The 20,795-nt window shown below is 73.0% G+C and overlaps 2 protein-coding genes across 2 annotated transcripts; one reads left to right on the top strand and one right to left on the bottom strand.

The window, feature by feature from the left end:
- Nucleotides 1-1,627: 1,627 nt before the first annotated feature.
- On the bottom strand, nt 1,628-8,413 carry OS9 (OS9 endoplasmic reticulum lectin; the record flags this gene model as incomplete). The annotated part of the gene is made up of 14 exons (XM_077788563.1): nt 1,628-2,213; nt 2,493-2,611; nt 2,705-3,128; nt 3,490-3,768; nt 3,845-3,933; nt 4,033-4,069; nt 4,171-4,256; nt 4,369-4,485; nt 5,568-5,769; nt 5,856-5,954; nt 6,084-6,160; nt 6,256-6,319; nt 6,956-7,132; nt 8,270-8,413. Coding segments are annotated over 14 exons (2,292 nt in total), but the record flags the coding sequence as incomplete, so codon positions are not given.
- An 895-nt stretch (nt 8,414-9,308) lies between these two features.
- Nucleotides 9,309-19,955, top strand: B4GALNT1 (beta-1,4-N-acetyl-galactosaminyltransferase 1). Its single transcript, XM_077788625.1, has 12 exons — nt 9,309-9,375; nt 9,771-9,841; nt 11,288-11,495; nt 12,451-12,633; nt 12,746-12,852; nt 13,558-13,595; nt 14,200-14,380; nt 14,873-15,037; nt 15,669-15,856; nt 16,538-16,678; nt 18,237-18,474; nt 19,735-19,955. The coding sequence occupies exons 3-12, from the start codon at nt 11,293-11,295 to the stop codon at nt 19,947-19,949; spliced, it is 1,659 nt and encodes a 552-aa protein (XP_077644751.1). The 5' UTR covers nt 9,309-9,375; nt 9,771-9,841; nt 11,288-11,292; the 3' UTR covers nt 19,950-19,955.
- The last annotated feature ends 840 nt before the right edge of the window (nt 19,956-20,795 follow it).

Genomic DNA, 20,795 nt, shown 5'->3' with positions numbered 1-20,795 from the left:
GCGGGGGGATGTGCGGGGACACCGGGAGGGGATGGGGGGTGTGCGGGGACACCGGGAGGGGATGGGGGGGTGTGCGGGGACACCGGGAGGGGATGGGGGTGTGCGGGGACACCGGGAGGGGCGGGGGGTGTGCGGGGACACCGGGAGGGGCGGGGGGTGTGCGGGGACACCGGGAGGGGCGGGGGATGTGCGGGGACACCGGGAGGGGATGGGGGGGTGTGCGGGGACACCGGGAGGGGATGGGGGATGTGCGGGGACACCGGGAGGGGCGGGGGGATGTGCGGGGACACCGGGAGGGGCGGGGGGTGTGCGGGGACACCGGGAGGGGCGGGGGGTGTGCGGGCACACCGGGAGGGGCGGGGGGTGTGCGGGGACAAGGAGCGGGGCGGACACACCCAAATCGGCCCCTCCGGCCCGTGCCCGCCCCCAGCCCCACCCGGCGGGTCCCGGAGGGGTCCCCAGCCAAGCCCCCAGCCCCGCGGTCCCTCCGCTGCCGCCGGCTCGGGGACCACCGCAGCTGCGGGGTCCCGGGCCGGGAAGAGCGGGGCGGGCTCGGAGCTGACGAGCCGGGCCGGGCCTCGCTCCGCAGGTTTTGGGGCGCTGGCATCACCCGGCACAGCACCCGCAGCCACCCCCGCGTCCTCGCCCGCGGGAGGAGGGACCACGGAGCACGGAGCGGAGCCGCGATGTCCCCACGCGGTCACTGTCAGGGCGGGGACACCGTCCCCAGGGAGTGAAGCCCCCCCCCCACGCCCTCCTGCCAGCCCCACCCCACCCGAGTCCCCCGTGTCCCCACCCAGCGCCCCCCGCCCTGGCAGCAGCACGGGGGATGGGATGAGGGGGTGCCGGGGGGCAGCCGGGGGTCCCAGCTGGGACAGCAGGAGGCCGTGGAGGAGGAGGACGGTGGTGATGGAGCCCACCAAGATGCCCCCGTGGGAGGGCAGCCGCGCGTGGGCAGCGTGGGGGCACCCGGCTGGTGGATGTGGGGGGCAGTGGGGACACCCCCCGTCACCCCTCCTCGATCCGCCACCGGCTGGGGCAGCCGGGGGGGAGCCCGCGGGCGGCGGGGGCAGGACAGGACCCACGGAAGCGGGGGGACACACCCCGAGGGGGGCTGGCACCCCAGATCCAGGGGGGCGCGGGCGGGTGACGCTGAACCTGTGCTTTCAGCGAGGGGGGACAGCGGTAACCCCACCCCCCCGACCCCTGGATCGCCCTCAGCCCCGCGTGGGGGGTGCCGAGGGTCGGGGGTCCCGCCTCAGCCCGGGGGTCTCTGTCGGTCCCTGCGTCCTGGCTGGTTTGGGGGCCCTGCAGGGTCCCGTGGGTACCAGCGGATCCGGGGGTCCCGGGGGCTCCGTGGGCTCCGCTGTCCCCGAGGGTTGGGGCGGTCCCGGTGGTCCCGGGGGCTCCGCTGTCCCCGAGGGCTGGGGCGGTTCCGGTGTTCCCGGCCCGCCCGGGGGTCCCGGGGGCTCCGCTGTCCCCGAGGGCTGGGGCAGTCCCGGTGGTCCCGGTCCCTCCGGGGGTCCCGGGGGCTCCGCGTTCCCCGCGCCACCATTGGCCGAGCCCCGCGCCCACCCCCCGCCCCTTCCCGCAGTTTTGGGGGGTAGGGGGGGGACACAGACACAGCCCGGGGTGACCTCGTTTTATTGGTAAAAGGGGGGGGCACAAAGAGGCCGAACGGCCCCGTGACGTCTCATTATGAGAGAGAGAACCCCCGGCGGGGGGGAGCAGCAGGACCCCCCCCATCACCCCCCCAACCCCCCCACCCCAAAATCACGGCCACCTCCCCCCCGACCCCCCCCCCAGTTCATCCGTGGCAGAAAATGCACCCGATGTCAGGGCAGGGGGGGCACAGTGACCCCCCAGCAGGGCACAGTGACCCCCCCCAGCAGGGCAGGGGTCCCGGGGGGCACACAGTGACCCCCCCCCAGCAGGGCAGGGGTCCCGGGGGGCACACAGTGACCCCCCCTCCCGGCTGGGGGACACTTTGGGGGTGTCCCTGTGCCCAACCCCACGGCAGAGATGAAGCCACAATTGCGGGGGTGGGGGGGACGTTCAGGATTTAAGGGATCAGAATTCGGGGGTTCAGAAGTCTTGGTCCTCAGAGTCAGCGGGCGGGGGGGCTCGTCGCGGCCCCCCCACACGAAGCGGTAATTGTCCTCCAGCGCCTGCTGCCGCCGCCGCTCCTTCTGCGCCTCCTCCGTGCCCTGCACCTGAGGAGGGGGGGGCAAATCAGTGCCCCCCCTTCACCTCTGTGCCCCCCGAACCCCGCTTTTCCCTCCTCAGCCCCTCCCCAGTGCCTCAGTTTCCACCCCGTTCCTCAGTGATGCCCCCCGCCTCAGTTCCAGCCCGTGCCTCAGTTTCCCCCACCTCAGCTGTGTCCCTGGTTTCCCCCCAGCACCATCATTTCCTCACCCCCCCGAGCCTCAGTTGCGCCCCCGCCCCTCGCAGCCCTCCCCCGCCCCTCGCAGCCCCTCCCCGCGCCCCCGCACCAGGATGCTGAGGAAAATCTCCTTCAGGCTCCGGGAATCCTCCTCCGACAGCCACTGCGCCGCCTCCTCCTCCTCGCCCCCCGACGACGACGCCGTCACGATCTTGATCTCGATCTTCCCTGGGGTGGAGGGGGGCCCGGGGGGGTGTTGATTTGGGGCTGGGGGCTCCCCGCTGCTGTCCCCCCCCCCACCCCGGCCGGAGCCCTCCCTACCTTCAGCCCGCAGCCCTTCCTTGGCCAGCAACTCCCGCACCTCGTTCTCCACCTGCGGCAGCCGCGGGGGGCTCTGGCTTTCCCTGGGGGGCTCCCGATGCTCCCGGGGCGGCTCCCGATGCTCCCGATCCCCCCGCGGGGGTTGCCGAGGCTCCGGTTCCTGGGGCGAGTCGCGGCTCCCGGCGCTGCCCACCCGCACCCGCCCGTCCTTGGGGCGCCGGGGGCTGCCCTTCCTCGCCTCCTCCTCCTCCTCCTCCTCCTCCTGCTGCTGCTGCTCGTCCCTGCGCCCCCCGCGGGGGTCGCGGCGGGGCTCGGCCCCGTCCAGCCGCTCCATCAGCCGGCTCAGGGTGGACGCCAGGGTGCGGCTGGCGCGGCTCCGGTCGAACTCGCCCTTCAGCCCCTCGGTCTCCAGCTCATCCTCCACCTGCAGCACGGGGGGCTCAGGGTGGGCTCAGGGTGGGCTCAGGGGGGGCTCCCCAGCCCGCACCCAGAGCAGCTGGCCCACACAGGATGTCCTCGGGCTGTCCCCGGCTCTGTCCTCAGCACGGCCAGGGGGTCCCAACCCTCCCAGGGGCTCCCCTGCGCAGCCAGGGGGGTCCCAACGCAGTCAGGGGGGCTCCAGCACAGCTGGGAGGGGGTCCCAATGCCCCTGTGGGGGTCCCAGTGCCCCCGTGGGGGTCCCAGATCCGCTGTGGGGGTCCCAGCGACCCTATGGGGGTCCCAGCTCCCCTATGGGGGTCCCAGCACCCCCGTGGGGGTCCCAGTGCCCCCTTGGGGGTCCCCACCTCGCTGATGATGCTGTCGAACTCCTGCTCCATCTGGTTCTTCACCTCTTCCTTCAGCCTCGCCACCTGCTCCCGTGGCAGCAGCTCCAGCCCTGCCAGCAGCGGCCCTGCCTCCTCCTCCTCATCTTCCTCACCCTCCTCCTCGTCCTCCTCCATCCCCGTGGGGGGGGTCTCGGGGCCAGGCCGGGCCTCGGGGCCGGGGGGCTCTGCGGGGCCAGGAGGGGCTGGGGGAGCTTTGGCTGCTGCCTCCTCCTCCTCCTCGCTCGCCTTCTCCTTGGCCTGAAGCAGTGGGAAGCGGCTCAGGGGGAAACTGAGGCACGCAGAGGCCCCCGAGGGGCACGGGGGAGGTGCCCACCTTCCTGGTGGTCTCCTTCAGCTCCTCGATGAACTGCAGCAGGTCCCCGGGGCTCCGGATCACCTTGAAGTGGATTTTCTTCCGTGGATCTACGAGGGAAGGCGGAGCAGGGGGCTGGGAGTGGCAGGGGGGACACGGGGATGGCCCCTGTCACCTGGAGGGGACACGGGGTGGGCACTCAGACTCACCAGCTGCCCGGCCACCAGCTGCCCTCGGGGACGGCTCCTGCAGGGAGGAGATGGGATGGAGCAGACTCTAACCCCCCCCAAAGTGACCCCAACCCACCCCAGGACCCCCAGAATGTCCCCAGGGCCGCTGGGACTCACCCTGGCGCCGTCCCGCTGGTCACTGGCTGTGGCTGGCACCTCCTGCTCCCCAGCTGGCACGTCCCTGGCTGGCTCTGGCCGGGTCCCTGGCACGGGGGGGACACAGCTGGCACAGGGGGACACGCCTGGCACTGAGAGCCAGGCCGGGGGTGCCAGGAGGAGAGGGGACGCTGGCGGTGAGTGGGGACAGGGCCGTACCATCCTGGGTGCCCGCAGCGCCCTGGGAGGGGCCCTCGCTGTCCCTGTCGCTCCAGAGCCGCGTGTCCAGCGTCCGCAGCTCCTCCGAGATCTCCTCCACCTTCCTCTTGGTGTCAGCTGGGGACACAGGGGACAGGGCCAGCACAGCTGGGGGACAGGGCCAGCACAGCTGGGGGACAGGGCCAGCACAGCTGGGGACACAGGGGACAGGGCCAGCACAGCTGGGGGACAGGGCCAGCACAGCTGGGGGACAGGGGACAGGGCCAGCACAGCTGGGGGACAGGGTCAGTCCAGAACCACGGCAGGCCTGGGGCCGAGGGGACAGGGCCAGCCCCAGTGCCAGCCTAGGACACGGGGGACACAGCCAGGAAGGGACAGGGCCAGCCCCAAGCTGGAGGGGACAGTGCCAGCCCTAGGAGGGAGGGGACAGGGCCAGTCCCGGGATGGAGGGGACAGGGCCAGCCCTGGCACGGAGGGAACCGTGCCAGCCCCAGTGTCACGCCCAGGACAGAGGGGACGCAGCCAGGAAGGTGACAGTGCCAGCCCTAGGAGGAAGGGGACAGGGCCAGCCTTGGGATGGAGAGGACAGGGCCAGGTTAAAGAGGACAGGGCCAGCCCTAGGTTGAGGAGGACAGTGCCAGCCTTGGACTGAAGGGGACAATGCCAGGCTGGAGGGACAGGGCCAGCCCCACATTGGAGGGGACAGTGCCAGCTGCAGGGTGGAAGGGACACTGCCAGCCTTGGGATGGAGGGGACAGTGCCAACCCCAGGTCTAAAGAGGATGGTGCCAGCCTTGCGATGGAGAGAACAAGGCCAGGCTGGAGGGGACAGTGCCAGCCTTGGGCTGGAGGGGAGAGGGCCAGGTTAAAGAGGACAGTGCCAGCCTTGGACTGAGGGGGACAATGCCAGGCTGGAGGGGACAGGGCCAGGTTAAAGAGGGCAGTGTCAGCCCCAGGCTGAAGGGGACAATGCCAGGCTGGAGGGGACAGTGCCAGCCTTGGGCTGGAGGGGACAGGGCCAGGTTAAAGAGGACAGTGCCAGCTTTCGGCTGAAGGGGACAGTGCCAGGCTGGAGGGGACAGTGCCAGGTTAAAGAGGACAATGCCAGCCCTGCAGCAGGGCTCAGTGCCAGCCCCGCGATGGCTGTGCCAGCCCCGCACCCTGCGTCCCGCGCCCGGCCCAGGGCTCCCCGGTACTCACAGACTTGTGCCCGCACATACTGGACGTACTGGGCGGGCGAGAGGGCGGGCTGGCAGCGGATGGGCTGCGGTGCCAGCCCCGGGGCGGGCCGCAGGAACGGGTGGTGGCAGATGCGCGTGGTGTGCACCGTCAGCACGTACCAGCACGACTGCGGCTCGTCCACGCGGGCGATGTAGTCCCCGGCGCCCTCCTCGCACAGGAACTGCGGGGACGGGCCCGGCCTGAGGCTCTGCTGCCCCCGGTGCCCCCCGGTGCCCCTCGGTGCCCATCGGTGCCCCCCGTCCTTACCCGGACCTCGGCCTCGCGGGCGCGGCCGGTCAGGTCGCAGCGGGAGCCGTTCACGTAGCTCTGGCTGTGGTAGCGCCGCAGCTGGTGCTGCTTGGAGGCCTGCGGGGCACGGGTGGGCACGGGTGGGCACGGGTGGGCACGGGGCAGGGGAGGGCACAGGTGGGCACAGGGTGGCACAGGGCGGGCACGGGACAGCGCCGCCCCGTCCCCAGCGCCGGGCACACCCACCTTGGCCGTCTCGTCGTCCCAGTCGAAGGCAGCCTGGTAATAGCCCAGCACCAGCACGTCCCCCTTGATCTCGGACTCTGCGGGCAGCGGGCACCGAGGGGGCAGACAGTGGGGCCGGGCCCAGCGGGCACCTCTGCCCCCAGCCGTGCCCCCAGGGTGCCCCCCGCGTCACCTTCCAGGTGGTACTGCTGGATGTGCCGCCCGTAGCAGAACTCGTACGTCCACCAGTCCTTGGTCTGGGGGGGCGGAGGCGGGGGTGAGGCCGGGGGTGCCCCCCTGGCGCTCCCCGTGCCCCCTCTGCCTCCCGTGCCCCCTGGCACTCTCCATGCTCCCCGTGCCCCCCTGGCGCTCCCCGTGCCCTGCCGGTGCCCCCCGTGCCCCACAGTACCCCCCTAGCTCTCCCCGTGCCCCCCGGCACTCCCCGTGCCCCACGGTGCCCCTCTGGCACTCTCCATGCCCTTCGGTGCCCCCCCGTGTCCCCCGTTGCTCCTGTATCCCCCTAGCACTCCCCGTGCCCCCCGGTACCCCCCCGTTGCTTCCCCATGCCCCCGATGCTCCCCGTGCCCCCCTGGTTCTCCCCGTGCCCCCCCGGTTCCCCCCTGGCGCTCCCCCTTCCCCCCGTTGCTCCCCAGTGCACCCCGGCCCTTCCCCGGTGCCCCCCGGTGCTCCCCATGCCCCCCGGCCCTTCCCCGGTGCCCCCCGGTGCTCCCCATGCCCCCGATGCTCCCTGTGCCCCCCTGGTTCTCCCCGTGCCCCCCCGGTTCCCCCCTGGCGCTCCCCCTTCCCCCCGTTGCTCCCCGGTGCCCCCCATGCCCCCCGTTGCCCCCCGTGCCCCCGGTACTCCCCGTGCCCCCGGTGCCCGGTGCCCGCACCTTGAGCAGGCAGGGCGCGGTGCCCATGGGCCGCAGCAGCTCGGCCACGCCCGAGCCGTTGTAGGGGCGGGGGTCGCGGGGCGGCCCCGGGGGCGGCCCCACGGCCGCGGGGGGCAGGCGGCACTCGTAGCGCTGCTTGAAGCGCGACGCCACCGTCACCACGTCCGCGGCCCGGTGCTGCGGGCACGGCGCCGTCAGAGCCCCGGGACCCCCCGGGACCCCCGAGAACCCACAGAACCCCCCGGGACACCACAGGGACCCCCGAGAACCCACAGAACCCCCCGGGACCTCAGAGCCCACCGGGACACCACAGGGACCCCCGGGACCCCACAAACCCCCCGGGACCCCCGGGACACCACAGGGACCCCCGGGACCCCACAAACCCCCCGGGACCCCCGGGACACCACAGGGACCCCCGAGAACCCACAGAACTCCCCAGGACTTTAGAGCCCCGGGACCCCCGGGACCCCCGAGAACCCACAGAACCCCCGAGACCCCAAAGGGACCCCACAGACCCCCCGGGACTCCCGGGACCCCACAGCCACAGGGAGACCCCAAAGCCCCTCCGGTGTCCCCGGAGCCCCCCGGGACCCCCCACCCCCTCCGGGTGGGACGGGGCAGAGCCCCCGGCCCGGCCCGGCCCCGCCGCACGGAGGGGGCACGGCCCGGGCACCCCCCGGGGCCGCGTCCCCGCCCGGACCGGGCACCGAAACGCGAAGTGAGACTGCGGTCCCCGCCCCGTCCCGCCCGCCCGGAACATCTGCCCGCGGCGGCGGCCCCGAGACCGATCCCCGGGACCCCGGCCCCGCCAGCCCCGGGAGCCGCCCCGCAGAAAGGAACGGACCCCCGGCCCCGGTAAGGAGCACAGCCGGTGTTCCCGGCCCGGTTCAGCCCCGGTAAGGAGCACAGCCGGTGTTCCCGGCCCGGTTCAGCCCCGGTAAGGAGAACAGCCGGTGTCCCGGCCCGGTTCAGCCCCGGTAAGGAGCACAGCCGGTGTTCCCGGCCCGGTTCAGCCCCGGTAAGGAGCACAGCCGGTGTTCCCGGCCCGGTTCAGCCCCGGTAAGGAGAACAGCCGGTGTCCCGGCCCGGTTCAGCCCCGGTAAGGAGCACAGCCGGTGTCCCGGTTCGCCCCTGACCCGGCCCCGTCCCGGCCCGCCCTCGGACCGTCGCTCCCGGTTCCTTTAGGCTCGCCCCGGGCGGCATTCCTGCCCCGCGGCTCGGCAGCCCCACGGCCGGAGCGCCGGTCCCGGCGGGGCCCCGGGGCGCCGCCCGCCTCCCCCTCCCGCCGCCGTTGGCCCCGGAGCCGCGGCGCACCTGCCCGGCCAGCACGGGCTCGGCCAGGATCTCGAGGCCGTACTTGAGCTCGCTGAGCTCCTGCAGGTTGAGCGCGGCTCGGGCCCCGCGGAGGGGCCAGCCCGGGCCGAGCAGCGCCAGCAGCGCCAGCGCCGCCGCCGGCCCCGGGCCCCGCCGCGCCGCCATCTTCCCCCGCCGCCGCCGCCGCCGCTTCCGCCCGCGCCTCCCCGCGCCCGCCCCGGCCCCGCTGCTCCGTGCCGCGATTGGCTCGGGCATCTGTCTGTCAAAGGCAAGCGCGGCTCTGATTGGCCATTGGGAGGGGATGACGCCGCCGGTTGTGAGGCCGCGGGGGCGAGGCGGTGGCGAGACGGGGGCCGCGGCGATTGGCCGGAGCGCGCGCGGGCGGCAGCCAATGGCGAGGCGGGGCGCGGCCGGCCGCGATGACGTCACGAGCGGCTGTTCCCCATTGGTCGAGCGGGATGCAGGCGATCCCCGCGCGCTGATTGGCGGACAGCGCCGAGCATCCCCGGGGGACCACGTGATTACCGGGGCCGGGAGGGGGCTCCGCGGTGTGCGGGGCGCCCCGAGCGAGCGGGGCCGCCCCCAGCAGCCCCGGCCCCATCCCCGGCACCGGAGCCCCTCTGCTCCCCCGGCCTGCCCCGGGCCCGCCCAAACCTCTCCGAGCGCCCCCCGTGCCCCTCCGCGCTCCCCCCGCCGCCGGCAGCACCGCGAGCCTCCCCAGCCCCCCCGGCTCCGCAGCCGCTCCGAGCGCCCGCCCCCTCCCGGTCCCGGCAGAGCTCGTGCCGGGCCCCCCCGCGCCCCCGCCCCGCTCAATGGGGCCGTTGTGCGCCCCACGCGTGGGCACAAAGCGCGGCCTGTGGCCGCCGCGCCGGGGCCGCTGATCCCGGCCCGGCCCCCCCGACCGGCCCGAGCCGCGGGGCAGCCGCCGCCCGCCCCTCCCCGCGCTCTGCGCCCCCCCCGCCTCTCCCCCCGCAGCCTCGCCCCGCCCCTCCCGGTGCTGCGGCGGTGCCGTTCCACACCGGGGCCGCCGGGGGCGCCCTCGCCGCCCGCTCCGGTGCCGGTGCCGCTTGCGGCCGCGGAGCGCCGGGATCCGCCAGCGGAGCCAGGTAGGGCCGGGGCCGCTCTTGTCGCGACGCGTCGCGGCGAGGGATGGCACCTGCCACCGCCCCGCGGCTGCGACATCGCCGCTCTCCCCCCGAACACCCCCGGCTCCCCGCGTCCCGCGCCCCCGGGCCCCCCGGCACCCCGCATCCCCGGCCCGCTGCGCCCCCGGCCCCCCTCGCTCCGCATCCCCCACGCCCCCCGAGCCCCCCGAGCCCCCCCAAGGCAGCCCCGGCCCCTCCCGCCGCGGCGCCCGCGCCCAGCCCCGCCTGAGCCCGAGCCCCTCATCCTCGGGGGTCCCCCGGGGGGTCCGGGGCGGCGGGACCGGGAGGCGGCGGGACCGGGGGATCCGGGGCCGCTGCGGGTCCCGCCCGCCCCGACGCTGTCCCCGTGTCCCCAGGCCGGTGCTGCGGGGGCAGAGCCATGAGTGTGGGCTGAGCCCCCCCCGCCGGGACCTGTGCCCACCCCCAGGTGAGCACCGGGAACACCGGGAGCACCGGGAGCACTGGGAATGCTGGGAGGCACTGGGAGTACTGGGAGTACTGGGGGCACTGGGGGCACTGGGGGGCACTGGGAGCACTGGGAGTACTGGGGGCACTGGGAGTACTGGGAGGCACTGGGAGGCACTGGGAGCACTGGGAGGCACTGGGAGCACTGGGAGTACTGGGGGCACTGGGAGCACTGGGAGCACTGGGAGGCACTGGGAGCACTGGGAGTACTGGGGGCACTGGGAGCACTGGGAGCACTGGGAGGCACTGGGAGCACTGGGGGCACTGGGAGGCACTGGGGGCACTGGGGGGCACTGGGGGCACTGGGAACACTGGGCGGCACTGGGAGGTGCTGGGGGCACTGGGGGCACTGGGGAGGGATGGGGGGCGAGCACAGCAGAGCAGGGAACTGGGGGGGACTGGGCTGAACTGGGAAACTGGGAGATGGGAGCGCTGGGAAACGCTGGAGGCAGCGCAGGACTGAGGGAGGGCGCAGTGCACTGGCGGCACTGGTTTGTGCTGGGAGTCACTGGGAGGTGCTGCGGGCACTGGTTTGTACTGGGAGTCACTGGGAGGTGCTGCGGGCACTGGTTTGCAGTGGGAGGTGCTGCGGGGACTGGTTTGTACTGGGAGGTGCTGCGGGCACTGGTTTGTACTGGGAGTCACTGGGACTGGTTTGTACTGGGAGGTGCTGCGGGGACTGGTTTGTAGTGGGGATGCTGGATGGCAGCAGGAGGCACTGGGGACACTGGTTTGTACTGGGGGCACTGGGGGGCACTGGGAGGAGCTGGGTTTCACTGGGGGCACTGGGTTTCACTGGGTTTTACTGGTTCACACTGGGTTGTACTGGGTTTTACTGGTTTTCTCTGGGTTTCTCTGGCTTTCACTGGTTTTCTCTGGGTTTCACTGGGTTGTACTGGTTCACACTGGGTTGTACTGGGTTTTACTGGTTTTCTCTGGGTTCCACTGGTTTTCTCTGGGTTCCACTGGTTTTCTCTGGTTTTCACTGGGTTGTACTGGGTTTTACTGGTTTTCTCTGGGTTCCACTGGTTTTCTCTGGGTTCCACTGGTTTTCTCTGGTTTTCACTGGGTTGTACTGGGTTCCACTGGTTTTCTCTGGGTTCCACTGGTTTTCTCTGGGTTCCACTGGTTTTCTCTGGGTTTCACTGGTTCACACTGGGTTGTACTGGTTTTCACTGGTTTTCTCTGGGTTCCACTGGTTTTCTCTGGGTTCCACTGGTTTTCTCTGGGTTTCACTGTTTTTCTCTGGGTTTCTCTGGGTTTCTCTGGGTTTCTCTGGTTTTCACTGGGTTGTACTGGGTTTTACTGGTTTTCTCTGGGTTCCACTGGTTTTCTCTGCGTTTCCCGGGGGCACTGCCCCCCGGCTGGCCCGCGCCCCGGGTGACGCCGTGCCCCCCGTGCCCCCCAGGCAGGATGCGGGGGGCGCAGCGGGCGCTGTGCCTGCTGCTGGTGGCCTCGGCCTCGCTGGCCGCGCTCTACCTGCACCTCTGGGCACCCAAGGGCCCCCCCAGCGTGGACCTGCGCCGCCCCCCCCCCGCGCGGCTGCCACCCCCTCTGCCCGCGCCCGCCCGCGCCTACCCCCACGTGCCCTTCCGCCTCAAGGAGGAGGTCTTGGAGTAAGCACGGGGCAGGGGGAGGGCGGGGGCACCCAAAGGTGGGGGGCACCCAAAGGTGGGGGCACCCATGGGTCGGGGCCTGGGAGCCCCGGGGATGGGGCATGGCGGGGGGGCACCCAAGGGTGGGGGTACTCCGGGCTGAGTGCACCCCAGGATGGGGTTGTGGCTCCCATGGGGCACCCATGGGTGGGGGCACCCAAAAATGGGGGCACCCAAAAATGGGGGCAGGCCAGGGTCGGGGGGTGGGGGCACCGGGAAGGGTGGTGACAGCAGGGGGGTGACAAAGGCGGTGCCAGGGTGGGTCAGGGTTGTGGTGGATGGCGGTGGGGTGGTGATGGAGGGTGGCAGCAGGGGCCAGGGCCGTGCCAGGGCCGTGCCAGGGCCGTGCCAGGGCGGTGCCAGGGAGGAGCCAGGGTGGTGCCAGGGTGGTGCCAAGAGAGGACACGCAGTGACAGGAGGGGACAGGAAGGTGCCAGGGAGGAGCCAGGGCAGTGCCAGGGTTGTGCCATACAGGCCAGGCAGGGACAGGAGATGCCAGGGTGGTGCCAGGGCACTGCCAGGGAGGTGCCACGCGGGTCAGGCAGGGACGGGCAGTGCCAGGGCGGTGCCAAGAGAGGACACGCAGTGACAGGAGGAGACAGGGTGGTGCCAGGGCCATGCCAGGGTGATGCCAGGGCGGTGCCAGGGCGGTGCCAGGGCGGTGCCAGGGCGGTGCCAGGGTGATGCCAGGGTGATGCCAGGGTGATGCCAGGGCCGTGCCAGGGCGGTGCCAGGGCCGTGCCGCGCGGGTCAGGCAGGGATAGGATGTGCCAGGGCGGTGCCAGGAGGTGCCAGGCCAGTGCCAGGAGGTGCCAGGCCAGTGCCAGGGCCGTGCCGCGCGGGTCAGGCAGGGCCGGGGGCGCCGCTCGCGGGTCCCGGCGCCGCCGCTGTCGGTGTCACGGCCCTGTCGCCACAGGCTGCTGCCCAGGAACGGCTGCTCGTGCGAGGCGGAGGCCGAGGCGGGGCTGGCGCTGCCGCTCCGCCGGAGGCTCTTCGGGCCCGGCCCGGCGGGGCTGGACTTCGCCAGCGCCTTCGCGCCCGGGGAGCGGCCGCGGCAGCTGCGCCTGCGGGAGCGCGAGTACCGCAGCTACCGGAGCCGGTGAGCGCGGCGGCGGCCCGCGGGGCCCCGCGCCCGGTGCGCGGTGCGTGCCCCGGGCTGGCACGGGGGGGCTCCCCGGGGACCCCCGGCTGAAGCGCCGGTGCCCCCGCAGGGTGCAGACCCCCGCCGACCGCCTGCTGATCGTCCCGGCCAACTCCCCGCTGGAGTACCCGGCGCAGGGGGTGGAGGTGCGGCCGCTGCAGACGGTGCTGGTGCCCGGTGAGGGGGCGCGGGGGCACGGCGGCGGGGGGCACGGGGGCGGGGGGCACCGGCTCAGGGCGGGGAACACACGGGGGGCACGGGGGGGGCACAGAATGGGGGAAACACGGGGGTGGGGAGCGCTGGGGGAGGCACGGGGGTGGGGGGGCACCTGTGGGGGGACGGGGTGGGTGCCCCTGGGGAGGGGGTGTCCTGAACAGGGGGTGTCTTGGGCAGGGGGTGCCCTTGAACAGGGGGCGCCCTGGGCAGGGGGTGCCCTGGGCAGGGGGTGCCCCTGGGGAGGGGGTGCCCCTGGGGAGGGGGTGTCCTGGGCAGGAGGTGCCTTTGAACAGGGAGTGCCCTGGGCAGGGGGTGCCCTGGGCAGGGGGTGCCCCTGGGCAGGGGGTGCCCTGGAGAGGGGGTGCCCCTGGGGAGGGGGTGCCCTGGGCAGGGGGTGCCCCTGGGGAGGGGGTGCCCTGGAGAGGGGGTGCCCCTGGGGAGGGGGTGCCCTGGGCAGGGGGTGTCTCTGTGCAGGGGGTGTCTCTGTGCAGGGGGTGCCCTTGAACAGGGGGTGCCCCTGGGCAGGGGGTGCCCTGGGTAGGGGGTGCCCCTGGGGAGGGGGTGTCCTGAACAGGGGGTGCCCCTGGGCAGGGGGTGTCCCGATGGCTCGGGGGGACAGGGGTCCCTGCGGGGGTCTCTGCCCTCACCCCCCTGTCCCGCCCCCAGGGCTCAGCCTGCAGGCGCCGCCCAGGAGCAGGTACCAGGTGAGGGCGGGGCTCGAGCGGAATGGGCGGGGCCTGCTCGGCCAGTGGGCGTGGCCATGGGGTGGCGTGGCAATTGGAGTGGACTGGGAGGGGCGTGTTCAATCTGTGGGCGTGGCTATCGGGTGGGCGTGGCCTTCTGGCCTGTGGGCGGGGCTATGGCGTGGGCGGGACAATTGAGTGGAGTGGGCGGGGCCTGTCCAATCTATGGGCGTGTCTATGAGGTGGGAATGGCAGTGGAGGGATGGGCAGTGGGCTGTCCCATCAGTGGGCGGTGCTATGGGGTGGGCGGGGCCTGTCCGCTCTGTGGGCGGGGCTAAGTGGTGGGCGGGACCTCTCAGGTCCGTGGGCGGGGCTAAGGGGTGGGCGTGGCCCATCAGGTCTATGGACGTGTATATGGGGTGGGCGTGGCCTGACCGCTCTGTGGGCGGGGCTAAGTGCTGGGCGGTGCTGTGTGGTGGGCGTGGCCTGTCCGCTCGGTGGGCGGGGCTGAGGGCGGGGCGGGGCCGTGGAGCGGCCGGGGCGGGCTGGGCGCGCCCCCTGCCCCCCATGCGCCCCCTGCCCGGTTTTGGGGTCCGGGCCGGGCCCCCCTGACGTGCCGGCCCAGGTGAACCTGACGGCGTCGCTGGGGACGCTGGCGGTGGCGGCCGAGGTGGAGGGCGTGGCGCTGCGGGGGGAGGGCCGGCCGCAGCTCTCCGTGGCCGCCGCGCGGCTGGACCACCTGAACCGGCAGCTGCAGTTCGTCACCTACACCAACACCCACTTCCACCCCGACACCGCCGACATCCGTGCGTACCGGGCGGGGGGCTGACTGCGGCGGCCCCGGCTCCCCCAGACCCCACCCCGCGCTCCTGGGAACCCCAGAGCCCCCCGGGACCGCGGCTCACCCGTGGGAGCTCCAGCACCCCCCGATCCCTCCTGGATGCCCGGTTCCCACCGGGAGCCCCGGATCCCCACTGCCCGCAGGGACACTCGTGGGGTCCCCACTTCCCACAGGGACACCCCTGGATCCCCAGTGCCCGCAGGGACACTCGTGGGATCCCCGATGCCCACAGGGACACTCGAGGTGTCCCCGATTCCCACAGGGACACCCCTGGATCCCCAATGCCCGCAGGGACACTCGGGGTGTCCTTAGAACACTCGGGGTATCCCCAACGGCCCCGTCGTTCCCCGTTCCCCCGTTCCCCCCGTTCTCCCCGTGCCCCCCGTGCCCCCCGTGCCCCCCGTGCCCCCGTGCCCCCTTCCCCGTGCCCCGTGCCCAGCCGCCCCTCGCCCTGCAGTGCAGTTCTCCACCGACGGCCACTCCGCCGCCTTCGCCATCCGCATCCGCCACCCGCCCACGCCCCGCCTGTACGGCCCGGGCCCCGCCGGGGACGGCGACGGCGACGACGACAGTGACAGCGACAGGGACAGGGACAGCGACAGGGACAGCGGCGGGGACGGGGGTGAGCACCGGCCGGCGGCCCGACACCGGCCCGGCCCGGGCCCCGGCGCTCCCGGTGTCCCCAGTGTCCCCAGTGTCCCAAATGTCCCCGGTGTCCCCAGTGTCCCCAGTGTCCCTGGTGTCCCCAGTGTCCCAAATGTCCCCGGTGTCCCCAGTGTCCCCAGTGTCCCCGGGGTCCCCAGTGTTCCCAATGTCCCCGGCACTCCCAGTGCTCCCAGTGTCCCCAGTGTCCCCAGTGTCCCCCAGTGTCCCCAGTCCTGCTCCTTGGGACAGTCCCAGTGCTCTCCGTGTGGGTGTTCCCAGTGCTCCCAGTGCCAGACTCTCAGAGCTCCCAGCACTCCCAGTTCAGGCTCCCAGCGCTCCCAGCACTCCCAGTACAGACTCCCAGCACTCCCAGTTCAGGCTCCCAGTGCTCCCAGCACTCCCAGTACAGACTCCCAGCCCTCCCAGTTCAGGCTCCCAGCGCTCCCAGTGCTCCCAGCGCTCCCAGTTCAGGCTCCCAGCGCTCCCAGCCCTCCCAGTTCAGGCTCCCAGCGCTCCCAGTGCTCCCAGCACTCCCAGTTCAGGCTCCCAGCGCTCCCAGTTCAGGCTCCCCGCGCTCCCAGCACTCCCAGTGCCCCCCGTCCCCCCAGGGTACAACATCTCGGCGCTGGTGACCGTGGCCACCAAGACGTTCCTGCGCTACGACAAGCTGCGGGCGCTGATCGCCAGCATCCGCCGCTTCTACCCCTCCGTCACCATCGTGGTGGCCGACGACAGCCAGCGCCCCGAGCCGCTGGCGGGGCCCCACCTGGAGCACTACCTCATGCCCTTCGGCAAGGTGGGCACCGGGGTGGCGGGGACACGGGCAGGGACACGGGGGTGGCAGGGACACGGGGGGGGCAGGGACCCGGGCAGGGACACGGGGGTGGCAGGGACCCCAGAGAAGGGACACGGTGCTGGCACGGACCCCGGGCAGGGGACATGGGGGTGGCAGAGCCACAGGCAGGGACACGGAGGGCGGCAGGGACCCCAGAGAGGGGATACAGGTGGTGGCACGGACCCGGGCAGGGGACACGGGAGTGGCAGGGACCCCAGACAGGGACCTCAGGCAGAGGACACAGGGGATGGCACAGACCCCGGGCAGGGGGCATGGGGTGGTGGGGACCCCAGAGAAGGGGCATGGTGCTGGCACAGACCCCGGGCAGGGGACACGGGGGATGGCACGGACCCCAGGCAGGGGACACGGGGGTGGCAGGGACACCAGACAGGGGACATGGGGTTGGCAGAGCCATGGGCAGGGACACGGGGGGTGACAAGGACCCTAGAGGGGGGCTCGGGGGGCACGGGGGGCTCAGGGGGTCTGCCAGGGCTGTGGTTCCCAGAGAAGGGGACACGGGGCCCGGAAGAGCCGCCGGTGCCCGGGGCTGGGGGGCACGGGGCTCTCTGGGGGCCATGGGGGCAGGCACCCGGGGGCACCCATGGGTGCGGTGGCCGAGGGTCCGCGCTGCCCCCGCCGCAGGGCTGGTTCGCCGGGAGGAACCTGGCGGTGTCGCAGGTGACGACCAAGTACGTGCTGTGGGTGGACGACGACTTCATCTTCACGCCCCGCACGCGGCTGGAGAAGCTGGTGGATGTGCTGGAGAGAACCAGCCTGGACCTGGTGCGGGCACGGGGCTGCGGGGGCGCGGGGGGCACGGGGGAGCGGGGGGCACGGGGGGCGCGGGGGGCACGGGGGGCGCGGGGGGCACGGGGGATGCGGGGGCACGGGGGACTCGGGGGCTGTGGGGGCACAGGAGGGTACAGGGGGCACGGGGATCTGCACTGGGGGCACTGGGGGCATGGGGGGGGCTGCATGTGGGCACTGGGGGGGCCGCAGGACGCATGGGGGGCTGTGGGGGGCTGTGGGGGGCATGGGGGGCTGTGGGGGGCTGTGGGGGCACAGGAGGGCACTGGGGGCCGCAGGGGCACGGGGGGCAGGTTCCTGTGGTCTGGGGGTGCCCCTGGTTCCCGTGCCCAGTGCCGGACCTGGACCGGGCGTGGGGGTCTCGAGGGGGCGTGGGGGGCACCAGCAGGGCACGTGGGGGGCAGGGCTTGGCCAGCGTGCCCCCGGGCAGGAGCAGCCCGGAGCTGGCAGCGGGCGGCCGGGGGGTCCCCGTGCTCCGGGAGCGCCGCTCCCGGTGCCCCTGCCCAGGGCTGGGGTGTCCCGGTGCTCCCCGTGCCCCGGTGGGCGATGCTGGGGGTCCCGGGGGTCTCGGGTGGGTGGCACCCTGGGGATACCCCCGTCCCCCCGCGGCAGTTCCGGTGGGCGATGCTGGCAGGGCCATGAGGGTCCCGGTGCCCAGGTGGGGGCTCGGGGGGTCCCAGTGCCCAGGTTGGAGCTTGGGGGGTCTTGGTGCCCAGGTGCGAAGTCCTGGTGCCCAGGTGGGCAATGCTGGCAGGGTCCTGGAGCCCAGGTGGGAGCTCGGGGGGTCTCGGTGCCCAGGTGGGGGTTCAGAGGGTCCCAGTGCCCAGGTGGGCGATGCTGGCAGGGTCCTGGAGCCCAGGTGGGGACTCGGAGGGTCCCGGTGCCCAGGTGCTGGCACAGCCCCAGCACAGTGGCCCCATCCCATCCCAGTCCCAATGCCATCCCAATCCCACCCAATCCTGATCCCAATCCCTTCCCAATCCTGATCCCCATCCCATGCCATCCCATGCCATCCCATGCCATGCCATCCCATGCCATGCCATGCCATGCCATGCCATGCCATGCCATGCCATGCCATGCCATGCCATGCCATGCCATGCCATGCCATGCCATGCCATGCCATGCCATCCCATCCCATCCCATGCCATCCCATCCCATCCCATCCCATCCCATCCCATCCCATCCCATCCCATCCCATCCCATCCCATCCCATCCCATCCCATCCCATCCCATGCCATGCCATGCCATCCCATGCCATCCCATGCCATGCCATGCCATCCCATGCCATGCCATCCCATGCCATCCCATGCCATGCCATGCCATCCCATGCCATCCCATGCCATCCCATCCCATGCCATCCCATGCCATGCCATCCCATCCCATGCCATGCCATGCCATCCCATCCCATCCCATCCCATCCCACCCCGTCCCGTCCCGTCCCGTCCCGTCCCGTCCCGTCTCACCGGTGGGCGGTCCCGGGGGTCGCGGCGGTCCCGGGGTGCCGGTGCCGCCCCCAGCCCCGCCGTGCCCGCAGGTGGGCGGCGCGGTGCGGGAGATCACCGGCTACACCACCACGTACCGGCAGCGGCTGAGCGTGCGCGGCGGCGGCGCGGGCGGCGACTGCCTGCGGACCCGGCCCGGCTTCCACCACCGCCTCGCCGGTTTCCCCGCCTGCGTCGTCACCGACGGCGTCGTCAACTTCTTCCTGGCCCGCACCGACAAGGTGCGGCAGGTGGGCTTCGACCCCCGCCTGCGCCGCGTGGCTCACCTGGGTGAGAACCGGGCACCGGGAGGGCTGGGGAGCCCACGGGAGGGTCCTGGGGGTCCCACGGGGGGTCCTGGGGAACCCACGGGAGGGTCCTGGGGGGGATGGGGAGCCCACGGGAGGGTCCTGGGGGGCTGGGGAGCCCACGGGAGGGTCCTGGGGAGCCCACGGGAGGGTCCTGGGGGGCTGGGGAGCCCACGGGAGGGTCCTGGGGGGATGGGGAGCCCACGGGAGGGTCCTGGGGGTCCCACAGGGGGTCCTGGGGAACCCACGGGGGGTCCTGAGGGTCCCACAGGGGGTCCTGGGGAGCCCACGGGAGGGTCCTGGGGGGGATGGGGAGCCCACGGGAGGGTCCTGGGGGGATGGGGAGCCCACGGGAGGGTTGGGGAGCCCACGGGGGGGTCCTGGGGGTACCACAGGGGGTCCTGGGGAACCCACGGGGGGTCCTGAGGGTCCCACGGGAGGGTCCTGGGGGGGCTGGGAGGTCCTGGGGGTCCCACGGGAGGGTTCTGAGGGGCTGGGGAGCCCACGGAGGGTCCTGGGGGTCTGGGGGGTCCCACAGGAGGGTCCTGGGGTTGCCCGAGGTCTGGGGGGTCAGCCTAAGGGGGTCCCTGAGCAGGAGGGTCCCGGGGGTTCCCAGATTCCTGAGGGATCTGAGGGATGAGGGGAGCCGGGGCTGAGGGGGGAGGGTGGTCTGGGGGTCCCCAGGGCGCCAGATTCCCCCCAATTCAGGGGGTCAGAGATAAGGGGGGTGCTGGGGTCCCCCACACTGGGGTCAGAGATAAGGGGGGTGCTGGGATCCCCGCAGTTCAGGGGGTCAGAGATAAGGGGAACACTGGGGTCCCCCACATTGGGGTCAGAGATAAGGGGGGACACTGGGGTCCCCCCAGTTCAGGGGGTCAGAGATAAGGGGGAACACTGGGGTCCCCCACACTGGGGTCAGAGATAAGGGGGGATGCCGGATTCCCCCCAGTTCAGGGGGTCAGAGATCGGGGGGGACACCGGGGTCCCCCCGGTTCAGGCGGTCAGAGATAAGGGGGAACACTGGGGTCCCCCCAATTCAAGGGGTCAGAGATCAGGGGGGACCCCGGGGTCCCCCACAATGGGGTCAGAGATAAGGAGGGACACTGGGGTCCCCCCGGTTCAGCGGGTCAGAGATCAGGGGGGACCCCGGGGTCTCCCCCCGTGGGCCCACGAGATCAGAGTCAGCGCGGGGGACCCCGGGGCGGCTCTGAGCCCGTTTGGGGGTGTCCCTCTGCCCCCCCAGAGTTCTTCATCGACGGGCTGGGCGTGCTGCACGTGGGCTCGTGCGAGGACGTGGTGGTGGACCACGCGTCCAAGCTGGCGCTGCCGTGGCGGCGCTCGGAGGGCGAGCGCCAGTACAACCGGTACCGGTACCCGGCGGCGCGCGACGACAGCCTGCGCCTCAAGCAGCGCCTCTTCTTCTTCAAGAACCGCTTCAAGTGCATGGCCGGCGACTAGCGGTGCCCACCGGCGACGGGGATGGCCACCGGTGACTGGGGGTGGCCACCGGCACCTGGGGGTGGCCACCAACGCCTGGGGGTGGCCACTGGCACCTAGGGGTGGCCACCGGTGACTGGGGGTGGCCACTGGCACCTAGGGGTGGCCACCAACGCCTGGGGGTGGCCACTGGCACCTAGGGGTGGCCACCGGTGACTGGGGATGGCCACTGGCACCTAGGGGTGGCCACGGGTGACGGGGGGTGGCCACCGGTGACTGGGGGTGGCCACTGGCACCTAGGGGTGGCCACCGGTGACTGGGGATGGCCACTGGCACCTAGGGGTGGCCACCAACGCCTGGGGGTGGCCACTGGCACCTAGGGGTGGCCACCGGTGACTGGGGATGGCCACCAACGCCTGGGGGTGGCCACCGGTGTCTGGGGATGGCCACCCATGACTGGGAGTGGCCACCGGCGACTGGGAGTGGTCACCAGCACCTAGGGGTGGCCACCGGTGTCTGGGGGTGGCCACCGGTGACTGGGGGTGGTCACCAACACCTAGGGGTGGCCACCGGTGACTGGGGATGGCCACTGGCACCTAGGGGTGGCCACCGGCGATGGGGGTGGCCACTGGCACCTAGGGGTGGCCACTGGCACCTAGGGGTGGCCACCGGCGATGGGGGTGGCCACCCGTGACTGGGGGTGGCCACCGGCCCCGGGTGCCAGCCCTGGGCTCTGCCAGCCAGCCCCGGGGTGCCACGGGGCTGCTGACACCGGGGCGATGCCACCCCCGGGGTGGCACTGGCGGGGCCACTGTCACCGCGGTGACACAGGGCCACTACCCCCAGGGCCACTGACCCCCGCGGGCC

The sequence above is a fragment of the Lonchura striata genome, chromosome 27 (genome assembly GCF_046129695.1).
Source record: "Lonchura striata isolate bLonStr1 chromosome 27, bLonStr1.mat, whole genome shotgun sequence".
Taxonomy (NCBI): domain Eukaryota; kingdom Metazoa; phylum Chordata; class Aves; order Passeriformes; family Estrildidae; genus Lonchura; species Lonchura striata.
The sequence above is the reverse complement of the archived record's forward strand: the minus strand, read 5'-3'. Positions and strand labels throughout refer to the sequence as shown.